The sequence below is a fragment of the Drosophila nasuta genome, chromosome 2R (assembly GCF_023558535.2).
Source record: "Drosophila nasuta strain 15112-1781.00 chromosome 2R, ASM2355853v1, whole genome shotgun sequence".
Taxonomy (NCBI): domain Eukaryota; kingdom Metazoa; phylum Arthropoda; class Insecta; order Diptera; family Drosophilidae; genus Drosophila; species Drosophila nasuta.
Window position 1 is genome coordinate 10,720,784 of NC_083456.1, and position 17,375 is coordinate 10,738,158.

The window sequence follows — 17,375 nt, forward strand, 5'->3', positions numbered from 1 at the left end:
AGTTACTCAAAATTTAAAGACTCTATCTTTATAAATTGCTTTAATTCGCAATTATTTAATGGCAAGTTCGTAAAAGAACACTTATCAGAATCAACAAGTCAGTCAATGTTTTTGCTATACTTTTCTTTAAAAGGATAGGCGATATGAATACAAGGACCATGATCAACGTTATTGTACTGATATTTTGTCTAAAAATTCCCAAATGTATTTAAACTAGAAAAACCAACTAAACTAAAACAAAGTTTTGCCAAAAGTCATATTCAAACATCTGCCGATATAACCAAAATAAATGGACCTTGGACAGCGCATTTTCGACCTTGAGTCGCCAAACTATCAATATTTAGGAATGAAGAATTCGTGTTCTTTTCGAAGGGTATTTTCTTTCAATTTTGGTAGAAGATTTTGTTCATTTCAACAAAATTAATTTTATGGAGAATTACATAAATCCTTTGACGAATTCTTTATTAAATACATGAAAATAAATACATACAACAAAAAGATATTATACGCTTGTACTTTTAACAAAAATCGATTTGCTAAAATATATACATTTTTCGTAATATATTAAAAGTTTACTTGTTGTAAATTATTTGAATTATCTATTGTCAATCACAAAACTTTCCCAATTAGTATTTAATTTGGTCAATCTAGTTTCGCTTCAAAAACTTTAAGCTAATTTTTTGCAGTCGGATGTTGTATATTTTTTTTTTGTAAAGTAAAGTATTTACATATAAATTAACAAATTTAATTTATATCGGAATATAGATTAGGTACAAGCAATTGCTTTGTTTATTTGATTATAACATACAAGAAAATGTATAACACAATTTAAAACTGATTAAAATTTATTAAATGTTTTTCATATTGTGTATATCCAACAAAATTTTCACGTCACATTTAAATACATTGAAGATATGCTACAACCGTGCGAAACAGAATGAAATATTTCTCAATATTTATTTAATCAAAATAGAATCTCATCTTGTTAGCCATGTTCGCGTCTCTGGCTTCTATCGTGCTATTTTTAGGAGCACTTCTGATGGATACAGATACAGATACATCTACATATACAAGAGCACACAATGAAAATTAAGAAAGAAACGAAAAAAATCAATTTAAATAAAAAAAGAAAAACAAGCTGAAAACGCATAATTTTCACGCCTGTCTGTGAGGCATATGATGAGCATGCAATAAAAGAAAAACGGGAGCAATACCGATAGATATAGAACGGATTGGTTGAGAGCATTTCTCGAGAGCGCACACATACACACACAGATGCAGTTGGACACACATAGATGTTTACGTATGCAATGGTATTAGGGAAATTTCGAGGGAAATTTTTTGATCGGACCATGAAAAGTTGCGAAAGTGCTTTTCCGCTTATATTTTTTAATGGGAAATTTTACGAAATGAAAAATTATTCAATACTGCGTTGGTGTGACCATATCAATGTGTGAGTTTATGCGTGTGTGTATGTGCTTGTATCTATGTGTGCTGTGTGCGCCTTGCGTTATTTCTTGGGGTCGCTTTCTCGGGACAGCGACTTGGTCAGCATCAGTGTTCTCGGGGTTTCGACAGCGTATAGTGTGTTTGAAACGCTAAGGTTAGTTACGGCTGCTGCTGCCAGGATTTTGCATTGGGAATATTACACAAAAAATTGTTGGAAAAATATCACAAAATATTTGAACTGATTTCTTACAAATCTGCGTAAATTATTAAAATAAAAAATTAACATAATCTCAAAAAAGAGTTTGGTAAAAAATTAAATAAATAAAATAAGTGTTAAAAGTGCATGCAAATTGCATTCGATTAAAGAAAAACTGATGAAAAATAAATATATATATATACTACATATATATAATACCTGTTTAAAAAAATTTTTAAATGTGCATATGTATGTGTCTATAAATAAATATGAAGATCAATTTTTGGAAAAATATTTAAAATTAAAACTTAACGATCAATGATTAAAAATAAATGCTAATTAATAAACTCTTAAAAAAAAGTGCCAGCGAAATGATCTTAAAATAATGAAGAGGTGCAGAAAGGATCATGAGAGTGAATTGGATATTCAGTTTCTTGAAATTGAATTCCATCTGCGAAATATCACTTGAAATTTATGATGCCTTTCGGACGTTGTGAGAAATTCACTTATAAGGAATTTTGTAACTAAATCTCACAGAAATATGTGTGTATGAGTGAAAATTTGCACACACACACACATTCATATATACATATATATGCGAAAAGCTACACACAGACACACACATATGCACATTAATGAAGCTACGCACAATTTTTACACACAGACACAGAAAAAGCTGCTCGCAAGCAATTTTTGTATTCTTCTATAAAATTAACTGCAGACAGACACCTGCCTGTCTACAGATACAGATTCAGACACAGATACAGATACATACACTCTCACAGATACTCGCAGAAGCAACTTTAAAGATTTTATTTTTAACTCTACTTGAAACTTAGACGTAAAAGCTTTTCTCGTTGAGCTTTCATGATCTCATGATCTCACGAACATTTTGCTTGCTCGCTGTTGGTAATTCATCCTTGAGTTTGTTTTTGGCTAAATGTCAGAATTGCTCGAAAATTATTAGAGAGGCCGAAGTAGAGAAATATTTACACACACTCAGATATTTCTATACCATATATAAATAGCTATACTATAAAGTAGTTATAGGTGTTTCGGGCATATCCGCAACCCACACAAAATTTATGACTGCCTCTGAAGGCCAGAGCTATAATGAAAATGTACTTATCGATTATATTGCAACTATTTCCAACTAAAAAATAACATATTATATTCTTGAAAATATATTTGACTTATAATGGTATTTCCTGATTGCATCCATAAAATACAATTCTTCTCACCTAAACAATTATATATCTACGGCTACTTATCGCTGGGATTGAGACCCCCTAGATACAACATAAATGACTTTGTCCCACTTTTCACGATACACACACCAAAAACACCCACACACGATCTGACCCCAAAAAAGAAATGAACTGAGAATTTCTACAAATTGCACACACATGAATATATATATATATGTGTGTGTGTGTGTTAATAATGGAAACTCTAGAATTACAGATCAGGCAAAAAATGTCCAAAAAACGACAGCGCCAGCGATGTGTGTATGTATGGGGACTGGATATGCTCAGAGGCGCAGGCAAAAGCATATCAAGTTTATTTTTAAATTCTACAACAAATAAATTCCCAATGAAGAATAGAAAGAGATAGCCAGAGTGTAAGGGAGAGAGAGATAGAGAAATATATAGACCAAGAATACCGTCAGTTTTATAGTGGGCGTATTTGAAACAGAAAATTACGTTAGGTTTTTATAAATGTTTCTACAAAGCGAAATATGTTTACAATTAGCTTTCAATATATCTGTGAACATACATACACAAATATATATATATATATATATATATATATGTGCTATGGATATATATCTATTTGTGCCGAATTGAAGGCAATGTCTGAAGTAAACAGATTTCATATAAAGTGCATTTTTATGAGATGCGAGCAACATTTAAAAAAAAAAAAATCAAAGGCTGTTGCTTGAAAAAGTGCAGAGCCGCTTGACTAGATACATACAAGTATAGTATTTTATATATAATATATAAATAATACTGGAAAAGGGGTACAAAACTTATTCTAAAATGTAATACTAAAGTATTCTAATTAATATTTTACCCATATATTTGCAGTGCCTTTTTCCAGTTTTCTTCCCTCCTAAGCGAACAACAAAAACACAAACACCATGGACGCCATCAAGAAGAAGATGCAAGCGATGAAGCTTGAGAAGGATAATGCCATCGACAAGGCAGATACCTGCGAGAATCAAGCTAAGGATGCCAACTCCCGCGCCGACAAACTCAATGAGGAGGTGCGCGATTTGGAGAAGAAATTCGTTCAGGTTGAGGTCGATTTGGTCACCGCCAAGGAGCAGCTGGAGAAGGCCAACACCGAATTGGAAGAGAAGGAGAAACTGTTGACCTCCACGGAGTCCGAGGTTGCCACCTTGAACCGTAAGGTCCAACAGATTGAGGAGGATTTGGAGAAATCTGAGGAGCGCTCAACCACCGCACAACAGAAGCTGTTGGAGGCCACACAATCGGCCGATGAGAACAACCGTATGTGCAAAGTATTGGAGAACCGTTCCCAGCAGGATGAGGAGCGTATGGATCAGTTGACCAACCAATTGAAGGAAGCCCGTATGTTGGCTGAGGATGCTGATACCAAGTCCGATGAAGTGTCCCGCAAGCTGGCCTTCGTTGAAGACGAGCTCGAAGTTGCTGAGGATCGTGTCCGCTCCGGTGAATCCAAGATCATGGAGCTGGAGGAAGAATTGAAGGTACCTTACATAACAATCAAAATAAATTCGCTGAATCTATCGATATAATCTTGGTCATAGGTTGTCGGTAACTCCCTGAAATCTCTGGAAGTGTCCGAGGAGAAGGCCAACCAGCGCGTTGAGGAATTCAAGCGCGAGATGAAGACCTTGTCCGTCAAATTGAAGGAAGCCGAACAGCGCGCCGAACACGCCGAGAAGCAAGTGAAGCGCCTGCAGAAGGAAGTCGACAGGCTAGAAGGTATTTACATTTATCATAACTTCTTCCATATTCTGATTCTATTAACACTCAAAAGACCTAAGAAGTGCTCCAATGTGAAGCCTGAGCACCATATAGTATATAGTGCACATCTATACGATATATAAATATCGCATTGACTTCAAGTTTCCCAAAAACTCAATGCAGCTTCAACTAATGCGTACAGTATACGTATACGTAATGATGCGTATACTTAATATCTACATTGTACATATGTTGATTTCTTAACTGACACTGCTTTCATTAATGATGTAATATAAATTTAATCTATATATATATAAAAAGAAACAACAAATGCTTTTTGCAGACCGTCTCTTCCATGAGAAAGAAAAATACAAAGCAATCTGCGACGATTTGGACCAGACATTTGCTGAACTTACTGGATATTAAAAACCAAAAACAAAAAAACCGAAAAAAGAACAAACACACAACAAAACAATTCCCAATACTTACAGACATACATACAAATACATATACGTTGCACACATACAGATACAGATACAAATACATACATACAAATGTATTCCCAGTTTCCTAGCAGAATTCATATTTGCACCCTTGCCCCCTAACTCTCTTGACACTGTGCAGATTGTTCACCATGATCTACACTGTAAATAATGTGTTTAGTCTTGCTTTAAAATGTGGTTATAACCCAGCTCCCTATACACTGTAAAAATAAGTCCAGACCAAAAGTTCCACTATCAAAAAAAAAAAATATTCTAAAATGCCAACTGTAGTTATTTATGCTTTCGATAAACCAGGTGATTTCCAATTATTTTATATATATATATACGTATTTGTTTTACAAAAGAAATAAGAAATGAATTTCTGTTTAGTGTTTAATGTGGCATGTTCAATTTGTCTCTTTGCCTACCCAGAAAAACAACAAGCCCACTTTTGATTCTCTCTGCAGTTCCTCTGCTGCATTCATTATACAATATCATATTTATTTATTTACTTGGCAGTTCGGTTGGCTTTCGCCAAAATGCTACGAGTACAATATCTCTATGACAGATGTTGAATATACACAATGTAGTTCAATTTTTGGTCACAAAACACAGCTCATCATTTTTCCCTCCGATTTACCCGACACGCAAGTCTTATTTACCAATAATAATACTAAAGCAAATATCTAGAAATAGAAATGACAAACGCTTGGCAAAACAGCGCCCCACTAATTGCAATATTAACAAATATGATTTGGTATTTCTCACAGTGTATTGCCACGATTAATGGCACAGTGGCACCATACTTATGTGTTCTCTGTTTAAAATCAATGTTGCATTTTGTATTTGTTTATTTTTTTTTGTGTGCCCTTGATATGTATATTAATGCGCGATTTTCGTTAATTCCATAGACGAGCTGGGCATCAACAAGGACAGATACAAGTCTCTTGCCGACGAGATGGACTCCACATTCGCCGAATTGGCTGGCTATTAAGCGTGGCACTGAGCGGAGCCTCTGGAACGATGGACGAAGAGAAGATCAGAAGAAGAAGAACTCAATTAAATGTAAACGAATATCATCTCAAGATCATTTTGCAAATCTAAAAAACAATACCAAGAACAACATCCATTGTGTATATCTTTAAACAAAAATCTATTTCTAAATAAATAAATAACACCAACAACTAGATCGACAACAGCAACAACAACAAGCGCATGATCGATGGATATGGAAATAGAAGTGTAGGATTCTTCACATCCACAAACTAATTTAATTCAATTGTTTAACACTTTAAATGCAACAAAATAAGTAGCTACTGAATTCAACAATAATTCTTTTTTGTATTTTTAAAGTCATGTTTAAAAATATTAAGAACTCGATCATGAAACACATTCAACGTACTTCAGTTTAGAGAGAAACAAGAAATAAATACGAGAGACACTCACAGAGATAGAGAAATAGAGATAGAGAGAGAAAGAGAGCTAAATATGTATCTATGCTGTTAAGTACTTATGATGGTTAAAATTTTCAAATTTTATAATATATTTAAAAACAACAAAAAAACACACACACAAAGAAAATATGAAAAAAAAGTATAAAAATTTATAAAAAAGATTTCCAAAAAAAAAAAAATTATATGTTGATGTTTGCTTTGATGAGAATTGCGCTACTTATTTCTTTGCATGGTACAGAAAGGTCTTACAATCTTTCTCATAAGTATTTGCAACAGGTGATGAATCTGAAATGATGTGAATACAAATTTCTGTTTAACTTTTTTGGCACATCTTTGTGCAGATATGAATTATAATTTTGTGGAATGTTTCAGATGGGTTTGTATATACATTTTATTATGAAAAGCTGATCCATTGGAGAGATTGCATTGTGACTCTTATTGCATTATAATAATAATTTAAAATAACGAAAAAATACAAATGTTTTATGTGAATTTTGAAATATTTCCGCTTGCCTTGTGATTAAGTTCAAAATATTTTGTTCAACAAATTCAAAACCTTTCCAAAATTCATCCGAATTGACTCGAATATGCAAAACATACACGTATTCAGCTTTCGGGGAAAACCCCTCAAGACCGCAGCAAATATCCGAAACTTACAAATGCGTCATCAAACGAGGCGCAAGAGCGACTCATAAACGAGATGTGAAGAGACCTTCATTGCAACATCTTTTGCCCAGTGTGGCAGTCACAATAATTCATAACGAAAGTCAATGTATGATTCGTAACCTACAGAAAAATCCATTTGGTAAATTTTGAGAGCACTACCAATCATCAATCGAGTGAGTGGGCAGAGAGTGAAACACGTTCCACGATCGTTTCATTGTTGATTATAATCAAAGACCCCCCGTTCCCAAAAGCTATCAATGAGCGGCGAATCACTTCAACGAAATGAACACATAAATTGAGCTTTAATTAAATGCAAACGTGGCGCCAAAGCGTTAATTTCCCTTTCTTTATATTTTATTAATTTTCATAGTAATTAAACCTGATTAGCGCAAATGTCTTAGCGTGTTTATTACTTTGATTTATCTGAAGACACTGCATGAATTAGCAATAGATTATAGGCCTGAAAGCGTGGATTTACTTTGATCTATCTCAAGACACTATGGGGAATATTTTCCTATTATTCTGATATATGAATTAGATGGAAAAGGAAATGTAATTTTTAAAAGTTAAGAACAAAAATGTGATTAAAATTAAATAGGAAATAGTTTGCAGAAACATCGCTTAAAATGCAGTCATTATAAAAATGTATTTGAAAGACAGAAATAAAAATGAATAGATTCTACTTTTTAAATTATTAGAAATTTGTTTCATATTTAAATAATTTACTTTGGAATCATAAATTCATTTTTGTGTCTTACAGATACTTTTGAATATAATCTCTATTAGACGGCTGAGAAAATGTTTATTGGCATTATTCAATTTTGTCATTATTTGCTCATTACTTATCGTTTAAAATTAATTTTAAAAGTGAAACATAATTGTTAAAATGAGCGCACATAAACAGTCTCCACTGGTAGCAAGTTTCAATTGCCAATATTATTGATATTTTACAGGTTAAAAATATATACATTTGCGTTAATGATGTAAAACTTTTTGTGTGTTTACAATTAACCTCGAGTTGACAATATTAAGAGGCATAATGAGTTTGACAATGTGTAAACAACCAACTCAAAAAATAAAGTCGCGACATCTAAAGACACGAATTGAACTAACCAAGCCCAAGTCAAACCGAGGCAAACAAAAACCCAATGACTTACATTCGGAGAAAGTGAAATTTTTTTGCATTTCTCGTAAGCAGGTAAGGCAGGCAGCAACAACAACAGCAACAAGCCATGGCCATGGTCATGACAGCAGCAGCGACAGCGCCCCAAACCACATACAGCTCCAATTGAGTCTCGGTGTCGAAGACAGTCTCAGTCGCAGTTTGAATCTCGATGCGGGCGCAACTTGTTGAAATCGAAAGTGAACCTAGAGTTAATATTGTTGTATTGTAGCTTAGTCGCAAGTTGTCTATGAGTGGAATATTAAAAGTGTGTGTCGAAGAGTGGAAAAGGCATTCATTACATGTCGCGATGTCATCGGCCGCTAAGGAAACAATAAAGTGCCGTCGTCATGCATTACTGAAGCTATTAACTCTGGGCCTGCTGTGCCTTGGATTATGCAATGCAGCTGCTGCAGACGGTGAAACTATGCAAAAATACGCAAATGAATCAGAGGCACCAAATTGGTCGCAATTTCTCGAAGATTATGTGTTAAGGTGTGTATTTTGTAAGTCAATGCCAAATGTGGAATTAGTGAGCTTAATTTGTTTGCTTTGCAGCCAAAGCAGCAGTCACCGCAAGTCCAAAGAGCTGGGCTATATGGATGGCCCAATTAATTATCACTCCTCAGCGTACAAAAGACCCGGTAACAATATTTATATTACTCGACGCATTGGCGAGGCTGTCGAGCTGGAGCCGCATTTGCGTACGCCTGTGGAAAGTCAGAGCCCGATTGTTAATCCTCAGTTCCGTCCCATGACCAACCAAATGTTGCACCAACAACAACAGCAGCAGCAGCAGCAGCAACAGCTGCAGCAGCAGCAACAGCAGCAGCAACAGCGACAGCAACCCGGTTTCTTGCAACAACTCTTTGGCTTTGGTGGTTCCAGCAGTGGCGGTTTAAGCTCCAGCGGCAGTGGACCATCTGGTCCCCCTCAAGCGCACTTGCGTCCAGTGCCACTGCAGCAAGCACCCGCACACTCACAGCAACAACAGCAACAGCAGCAACACTTGGCCCATGGCAGTCCACCGAACACATTCCGGGCCGTCTCCGAAAACGATTTGTATCTGCTTGGAGCCATCGAAAAGCTAGTCTATCGTGTTGGTAAGCAAACAAGTGGGCAATTAATCAGAAGATCACTTGAAGATGTCAATTTCAAATTCTAGATACTAATTTGTTTTTAGAAATGAAAATTATCAGCTTTGAAGTTTTATATGATATTTAAAATTATAATGTTGAAAAATACTGAATTGTTCAAGAAGAAACATTTTACAAAACGTATTTATATAAAGCTAAATAATAAGTTTCTAAAAAATTAGTCCACGTCTTTTAAGGTTCACTGTTCAAAACTAGAGCTGCATATATCTAAAATGAATCTTTCTAAATTGGCTACTCATTTTAAATTTTAGATTATTTGGAAAGTCGTGTGCGCCGCACGGAGCAGTTGATCTACTATCTGATGGCCGGCAACAATCAAAAGGAAGTGAAGGATCCATGCCCAACCAATTTTACGCGCATCAGCGACAATTGCTACTACATCAACAGTCAGCAGCAGGTGAACTGGAAGACGGCCAACACGGCATGCAAAGGGCTCTCTGCGCACCTGGCAGAGTTCGAAAAGGTCTCAGAGAATGAAGAGATCATGGCCTATTTGCTTAATCAGCCAGCTCACCGAGGTCGTGACTATTGGCTGGGTGGACTTAACCCAGGACTGTTGTGGATCTGGTCGAATTCCGCCAAGCCCGTGAATCCCAACACAAATCTCACTTCGATAGCCATGTCACAGAAGGGTGAAAATTCAACAGCTTCCAATCTGGTGGACAGCAGCGAGGAATCCACAGATGACAACGATGTGCTCAACAATACAGTACAAATTGAAGGCAAAGGACGTTGTCTCCGACTCAGCTACAATGCTGGCAAACATAGTTATGTATACTATGGTCAGGAGTGCACATCCAGGCACTATTATATCTGTGAGTACGAGGACAAGACGCTGGATAATAAAATACAGAAGATAGCGCGTGACCTCAAACTCTTTGATTAATAAAATATGTATATGTAATATTGAGTATAAATAGAATCCTATTTATCAATTCCCCAACTTTTGTCATAGACAGTTGCTGTAAATTTTGAATGAATTTATTACTTGTGTTTAACATAAAATATTTAAATATTTATACATATGAATAAAATAATTTATATAACACATATGTTGTTCAAGGGGGCTAGTATAAAGGATACTTTGTTTTTTGGTTTTGCACAGCAAAGCTTGAAGGAATTATGCGAATTAAGAAATAACGAAAAAAAGAACCAAACAATTTTTTGCCGGCTGAGCCGAATGATCAACTTAGAATAATACATAACTCAGAAAATGGATTTTTGTGTATGCTATAAGCAAGGTTGTATACACAGAACAGCTAAGAGATCTTAACTAGCAGCAGACTATCCAGACGACTTGAAGTCGCCCACTTAGTCGGGATACAAGTAGTCCTGCAGTATGTTTTGGAAAGCTATCTTAATTTTGCCACGATCTCGTCCATTCAACTTCTGTATGTCGGGCAACAGACTCATCAGAAACATGGCATCCGAATCCGTCTTGCAGTCACACAATTCAACTGCTCCAGCAGCACTCGTTGCTCCATTGCTGACCTCAAGACGCTGAGCCGGCGTCGACTGATGATGCGAGTGGGAATGCGATCCGTGAAGATGTCGTTGATTAACATAAGCGCTGCTGGGCGTAGCAGCTGCTGCCACACTCGATGGCGTTGGCAACTCCGAGTCCGTGGCACCTATGACAGCCACTGCAGTGCTGCTGTGCGTTGTGGTGCTAACCATGTCCACGGGTTTGCTGCTGAATGTGGGACGCACAAACGAAACATTCGAATGCGTTTGCATGTTCGCAGCACTGGCAGCTGCAACGCTAGCTGCAGCAGCGGCCACGCCTTGCAGCTCTTGCGAACGTGAACGCAAAGCTCGCGTCTCTTCGTGATGGTAGGTGCGCATCTGTAAACGATTCATGTGCTGCAATCTGCTAGAGTTGTTATGCTGCTGATAATGCTGCGGGAAACGCTTCTCGAGTGCCAGCGATGATGAGCTAGATGTGGAACTGATGGGTGCAGATGCCGACACTGCCGTCTCGTATACGTTGGGTCGCATTTCATGGTCGTCGTCCCTGTCATGTTCCTCCTCATCCTGATGTGCGTGGTGGAAACGTTGCTCGGTATCTGCTTCAGCTTCCGGTTCATAATCTTCAACTGGCTCTTCGCATTCCGATTTGATGTCATTGTTGTCCAGAGGATGATTCTGAAAACGCGCTCGCTGCTCCTCGTCGATGATCTCATCAAGCTCTGAATTGTTGTGATCGTGCTCATCGAAGTAGTCCAGATAGTTGTCCAGCTGCGGCGGCTGGGGCGACGGCTGTGCCGAGTGTGCTGTGCTGCCCGTGTTCACCTGTGCTGTGGTCGTTGTACTCGCTGCAGTGCAAGTGGTGACAGCTCGTTCTCGCTGCATGCGATTCGAGAGATTACTCAAATGGGCAAGCGCATCCTGGACCTGTGTGCCCAGCGATTTGGGTTGTTGGTGCTTCTTGCGCAAATATGGATGCAAAAAGAACATACGATCAAAGTAGGACCAACAGGGCGGCACTTTCTCTTCCAAATAATTTGTGTATTCACGTCGAAATGAAATGCGTAAATTGGTCCACTTGGCTAAACTGGCGCCGGGATTTTTCTCCAGCTTCAAATCCACCTCGCGCCAAAAGTTTTCAACGTATGGCCGGCAAAAGTAGTATTTGTGTCTAGGATTATAAATCGCTTCATCCCGCTGAACAATATCGATCAACTTGAAGACTTCTTCGGTTAGCCAGCGAGAGAAATTCGCTGCACTTGAGCAAGTGTTTGTGGACACAAATTGGCTTGTGCTAAAATCACTGGCCATTTTGGAAGAACTGTAGCAACTGGGCGTGGGCGTGTCCAGTTTTGAAGGTTACATCGGGTTATGCTTCAATTTTCCTCAATTTTTATTGCGGTGTTTTTTTGCAAAACATTTTATTGTTTTTGCAATCTCGAGTGAATGGCAAAACAGCTGCTCTAGGCTGGCAACTATCGCATGCAATTGCGATATACACAACCAAATCAATAACCAAACCAATCGCACTAGCTTCAAATTAAATAATTTACTACATTGTGTATTGAGGTATGCAGGTCTTTATTCAGTAGTGTTATATTTATTAAAATAATGAGATAAATTGTAATTTATTGGCTGCTATTAACTAATCAATAGAAATTACCCCTATTGAAAAAAAAATTAACAAAAAGTATCGTAAAGCACGGACCCGATAACGTAAAAGCAGAGTTGTATTGCGCAAAATATGTTATTTAGAACACTATCGATAGATTACCCAATGTGTATGTAGTGCGAGTGTTTTCGTTTTCACAGCCAGTTTTTGTTGCTTAAATAAAAAAGCTGGTGGTGAGTGGGCTTCTCACACCCCCTCCTTGCAGTTGCTTGCATTACAATTGACAGCAATAAGCATTGAAATATTGTTGCTCCATTGCAATGCACGCATGGGACATTTAACTAATCTGACACTATTGACAATCACACACACACACGAATACGCATTGTCACACAAAAATCGCACTGACTGACTGCGCCGCCTCAGAGAGCAAATCAGATTTATTGTGTTAATTCTTGTAATAATAAGCGACAAATTGTTACAGGAATTTTGGCCGTTTTGCATTTGCGATACTCCACATTGATGCATTACCATTGCCGGCGTCATCATCGATATGGCGGTCAAGGTGCAGTTCGAAATTGGTCACACATCAAAGCTGCGCAGCAAGAAACATCCACAGGCCTTCACCCACGATTGGGAGATCTATGTGCAAGGCGTGAACAAGGCGGACATCAGTGCGTTCGTTGACAAAGTCGTCTTCATACTCCACGAATCATTTCCAAAACCAAAGCGTGGTAAGTTTCTCACACTATCGGCTGCCCGCCAAAAAGAAACAATAATAATATTTTTGTCTGTCTGCTCACCTACAGTAATCAAAGAGCCACCGTATGCCATACAGGAGTCGGGCTATGCCGGCTTCTTACTGCCCGTCGAGATCTATTTTCGCAATCGGGACGAGCCCAAGCGCATAATGTACCAATATGATTTGGATCTGCAGCAAACAGGGCCGCCCCTTCATCGGGTCGAAGTCAAAACCCATGTTTTCGAGGCGCCTTCGGAGGAGTTTCGTGCCAAGCTAATGCGTGGTGGCGGTGTGCCTGTTTTTGGTGCCAATATCTCTTCAGCCGGCAGTTTGAGTCGCACGCTTTCGCCCAGCGTTGGCGATCTGCCCGGCTCAGAGTTGGCTGTGGTCAAGGCGAAGGGCAGTGGCGGTGGCAGTATGGTGATTGATGGTGGCTCTGGGTCGAGTAAAAAGCACAAGCCACGTAACGACGACAGCGGCAAGGTTAACTCCTTCTCGGCATTGTTTGGCACACCGATCACCAAAGGCGGCGCTGTGCCAGCGATTATGCCAGCAATAACAGCATCAAAACATTCTCCAGATACAAAGGGACAAGCAGGCTCGAGTAGCGGTAAGATTGGATCGCATGATGGTAAGGAAAAGTCGAGTAAGGAGCGGGACAAATCCAATAGTTCGGACAAACCGCGCGACAAGGACAAAAAGGATCGTCATGGGCGCGACAAGGAGCGCAAATCGGGAAAGTCCGGTGAGAGCAGCAGCAGCAGCAAACACGATCGCGATAAGGAAAAGTCGAAAAAGGATAAGACACGCGATAAGGAACGAGAACGTGAGAGCAGCAGCAGTAGTGTCCTTGCTGCCACAGCATCCAATGCATTAGTCAGACGCATAGTTAGTCCCAAGCCAGGAGGAGGCAGAAGCAGTCTCTCTGATATGAGTCCCAAGAAACATTCGGGTGACAGCGCTGCTGTCACGCCAAATTCCCGCTCAAAGGATCGCGAAGAGCACAAATCGACAGGCAAATCGGAGACGAAGGATAAGGAGCGTAGCTCCAACAAAAAGTCAAAGAAAGAGAAAAAAGACAAAGAGCGTGAACGTGAACGCGAAAAGCAGCGCGAGGAACGTGAGAAGGAGAAACGTGCGCTCAAGGATGAGCGTGGCCACGGCGACAGTCCGGCCACTAATAGCAGCAATAGTCTAACGCAATCATCACAACCGCCATCACAATCCCAGAACAGCTACGATGCTGTAAAGACGACTGGTGGCAAGTCGACGCCAAATTCGTTAGGCAGCAGTGCCAGTGCAAGTAGTCTTGCCTCGAGCAGCGGCAAGCGGACACACGATAAGGATGAGATGTCAACGCCTGGTCAGCAAACAGTAGCGAAAGTCGCCGAAAAAGGTTCAGATACAAAGACGGATAAAACAAGCAACAGCAATGGCAGCGCCACGGAAAAGAAATCACATAAGCACAAGAAGAAGGATAAGAGCAAAGACAAGGATAAGGAAAAAGATAAGGACAAGGAGCGAAGTGATCGCGATAAGGACAAAGAAAAGGAACGTGACAAGGACAAGTCTAAGGAGCGTGAAAAAGAGAAATTACAACAACAGCAGCAGCAACAACAGTTGCAGCAGCTCTCAACTGCTTCGGACAAATTGATATCATCAGTAGGCGCAGCATCAGAAGCATCACCCAAAACAGAACTCAACAACCAGCCGTCAGAAGCTGCTAGCACGGATAAATCGGCAACCGTGAACAACAAAAAGGAGAAGCACAAGAAATCCAAGGAAAAGAATGCAAGCAAAGAAGAGAAACGTCAACGTGAAACAGACGGCAAGCACAACAGTAACAAGCAGCTGCAGCAGCAACAGCAAGCGGCGTCATCAGCCATATTACCATCCTCAAGCGCAGCTCAATCAGCAACAGTTAAGGCGCCCAGTAACTTGGATTTGAGCGATATGGATTCAGCACAATCAGCGCCAGATATAGCCGCGACAAATGCACTAGCTGCGGCAACAGCTGCCACACTGCAGCATTCTGACAGCTCGAATAGCAGTTTTCCCGATCTGCCCGCAAAGAGCAGCCAACAAAAGAGCACAAAGAACGCACAGAATTCAACACATGGCAAGGAGAGTAAATCTTCTGCATCTGCGACTGGTGGTAGTGGCAAGGAGCACAAAGTTAAGTCAAAGCTCGCCGAAAAGTCAGAGAAGACTGAAAAGTTGGACAAATCACCTGACACCAAGCCAGAGAAGTTGGACAAGTCTGAGCTGAAAGAGGAAAAGAAACGTAGTCGCCGCAACTCGCAGAATAGCAATAGTGGCAGCAACAACACCACCAGCTCCACATTTATAGAGCCACCAGTCAAAACCACAAAGAAAGAGCAGCCTGCAAAAGCTGGACGCGAGAAATCAAAGTCACCATCTCTGCGACCAGCGGCTGTCGCAACGGTGGGCCACAATAACATTACGTCCTCACCCAGCAGTCACATTAATAACAACAATAACAACAGCTGTCCAGCAATAATGAATAATAACAACAACAGCAACAGCGGTCAATCGCCGGCAGAGCAACTGCATCAACCACTAGTTGGTGGTGGTGGTGGCGGAGGTGGCAACAATACGCCATTGCCCACAGAATATTTGACCGAACTGCAGGAGCTGCATCACAAGATCATGACGCTGCAGGACAATGAGGAGCTGCAGCAAGTTGTCGAAATGATTGCTGCCACCGGCTGCTATGAGATTACGCATAAAACTTTCGACTTTGATCTCTGCAAATTAGATCGGAGCACTGTTCAGCGATTGCAGGATTTCCTGGCGACATCTGTGTCGTGACACCAAATGACTGCAGCAGCAACAAATGCGGCAACAGCTGCCTATAGCTAAGCGAGATGCACCCAAAAAGAAAATGGAAACAAAAAACACAAATCTCTCATGCACATAACCAAATAATCATTACATTTACACACTTATAGTTTAAAACACACAATGAAATGCAATACGAAATTCCCCCATTTCCAAACTCTTATACACACATACATATTATTATACATACATACATACAAACATAAATACGCCCCAAGTTATATTGGCATTGTGTATTGTGTTTTGTTTGTCTGCATAGTTTTATAAGTTGTGTGCGTGTGTATAATTATATTTTTAAACATATATATGAGTGTATATGTATTGGGGAGAAGGACAAATACGAGCGTGTGGTATCCGAAAAGTATACGATACTTTTTTGAGGAGGTACATACATAGATAATACACACGCCACTCAGTGCAAGGCTATTTTCTAGGTACTATGTATATTTAAAATTATAATAAACACTTAAACATACGATTATTAATTATGAATCTAATTTAAAAACAAGTTTTTGTTTCGATCCTAGCATATACTTTCTTTAGTTTCCTATTCGTTTGTAAAAATTTGAAGCTATTTTTCAATAAATAATTTATTGATTTTTTTTACTTTTCTATAAATCAATTTTTAATTATTTACCCATCATCACATTATGACAGCTTTCAATTGTGCAGAAACTACAATACATGTTTTTTTTTATAATATAAGAATTAGCAATATTGAGAAACAATCGAGAAAACTCAATCGTAGCATCCAATCCAAAGTTAAGATTCGTACATTGTGCGAAGTATTATAGTTATATACATCAACATAAAAATATATATATTTATATATGAATAAATTACAACAGTTATTACAAACATAATTGAATACTTTTAACAGACCATAATTATTGAACGTGCCACTAGAAACATGGAAATGAGATTATAAACGGACAAGGGAAGTTACATATATATGCATATATATACTTATTCAAATAGGATTAACATATGTTTCTATATTTACTCAAAATCTGCTCGTTACGATTTAAGGCAGATAAGTGCATTAAAATGTTGTAAATCATAACAATGTATATAGCAATATTATGCGATTACGAATTTATACAGGCACTAATATATATTCTACATACAGAAAATACAAAAATCTATAAAGATATCTGTAATAAATTAGTGTA

At 38.7% G+C, this 17,375-nt stretch overlaps 4 protein-coding genes across 5 annotated transcripts; 3 read left to right on the forward strand and 1 right to left on the reverse strand.

Annotated features, from left to right (window-relative positions):
• Positions 1-1,498: 1,498 nt before the first annotated feature.
• LOC132785480 (tropomyosin-2) lies at positions 1,499-6,270 on the forward strand. 2 transcript variants are annotated; one of them, XM_060791599.1, is made up of 4 exons: positions 1,499-1,603; positions 3,733-4,379; positions 4,440-4,617; positions 5,993-6,270. In XM_060791599.1, the coding sequence occupies exons 2-4, from the start codon at positions 3,786-3,788 to the stop codon at positions 6,073-6,075; spliced, it is 855 nt and encodes a 284-aa protein (XP_060647582.1). In that variant the 5' UTR covers positions 1,499-1,603; positions 3,733-3,785; the 3' UTR covers positions 6,076-6,270. The 2 variants fall into 2 exon arrangements, with proteins under 2 accessions (XP_060647582.1, XP_060647583.1); XM_060791600.1 differs by lacking the exon at positions 5,993-6,270 and adding an exon at positions 4,943-5,071.
• Positions 6,271-8,498: 2,228 nt separating this feature from the next.
• Positions 8,499-10,515, forward strand: LOC132784534 (putative uncharacterized protein DDB_G0282129). The gene is made up of 3 exons (XM_060790204.1): positions 8,499-8,858; positions 8,922-9,466; positions 9,772-10,515. Exons 1-3 carry the CDS (start codon positions 8,614-8,616, stop codon positions 10,404-10,406), a joined length of 1,425 nt encoding a protein of 474 aa, XP_060646187.1. The 5' UTR covers positions 8,499-8,613; the 3' UTR covers positions 10,407-10,515.
• A 9-nt stretch (positions 10,516-10,524) lies between these two features.
• On the reverse strand, positions 10,525-12,450 carry LOC132784533 (uncharacterized). Its single transcript, XM_060790203.1, has one exon. It carries the CDS (start codon positions 12,296-12,298, stop codon positions 10,832-10,834), a length of 1,467 nt encoding a protein of 488 aa, XP_060646186.1. The 5' UTR covers positions 12,299-12,450; the 3' UTR covers positions 10,525-10,831.
• A 295-nt stretch (positions 12,451-12,745) lies between these two features.
• On the forward strand, positions 12,746-17,066 carry LOC132784530 (protein AF-9). Its single transcript, XM_060790201.1, has 3 exons — positions 12,746-12,832; positions 13,084-13,333; positions 13,409-17,066. Exons 2-3 carry the CDS (start codon positions 13,153-13,155, stop codon positions 16,171-16,173), a joined length of 2,946 nt encoding a protein of 981 aa, XP_060646184.1. The 5' UTR covers positions 12,746-12,832; positions 13,084-13,152; the 3' UTR covers positions 16,174-17,066.
• Positions 17,067-17,375: the final 309 nt, after the last annotated feature.

Excerpts from the sequence above, each read along its gene's own strand:
- LOC132784534 (XM_060790204.1), top strand. The coding sequence starts at position 8,614 with ATGAGTGGAATATTAAAAGTGTGTGTCGAAGAGTGGAAAAGGCATTCA. Across the intron at positions 8,859-8,921 it reads CTCGAAGATTATGTGTTAAG|CCAAAGCAGCAGTCACCGCA; the intron begins GTGTGTATTTTG and ends TTTGCTTTGCAG. Across the intron at positions 9,467-9,771 it reads AAAGCTAGTCTATCGTGTTG|ATTATTTGGAAAGTCGTGTG; the intron begins GTAAGCAAACAA and ends TTTAAATTTTAG.
- LOC132785480 (XM_060791599.1), top strand. The coding sequence starts at position 3,786 with ATGGACGCCATCAAGAAGAAGATGCAAGCGATGAAGCTTGAGAAGGAT. Across the intron at positions 4,380-4,439 it reads AGCTGGAGGAAGAATTGAAG|GTTGTCGGTAACTCCCTGAA; the intron begins GTACCTTACATA and ends TCTTGGTCATAG. Across the intron at positions 4,618-5,992 it reads GGAAGTCGACAGGCTAGAAG|ACGAGCTGGGCATCAACAAG; the intron begins GTATTTACATTT and ends TTAATTCCATAG.
- LOC132784530 (XM_060790201.1), top strand. The coding sequence starts at position 13,153 with ATGGCGGTCAAGGTGCAGTTCGAAATTGGTCACACATCAAAGCTGCGC. Across the intron at positions 13,334-13,408 it reads ATTTCCAAAACCAAAGCGTG|TAATCAAAGAGCCACCGTAT; the intron begins GTAAGTTTCTCA and ends GCTCACCTACAG.
- LOC132784533 (XM_060790203.1), bottom strand. The coding sequence starts at position 12,298 with ATGGCCAGTGATTTTAGCACAAGCCAATTTGTGTCCACAAACACTTGC.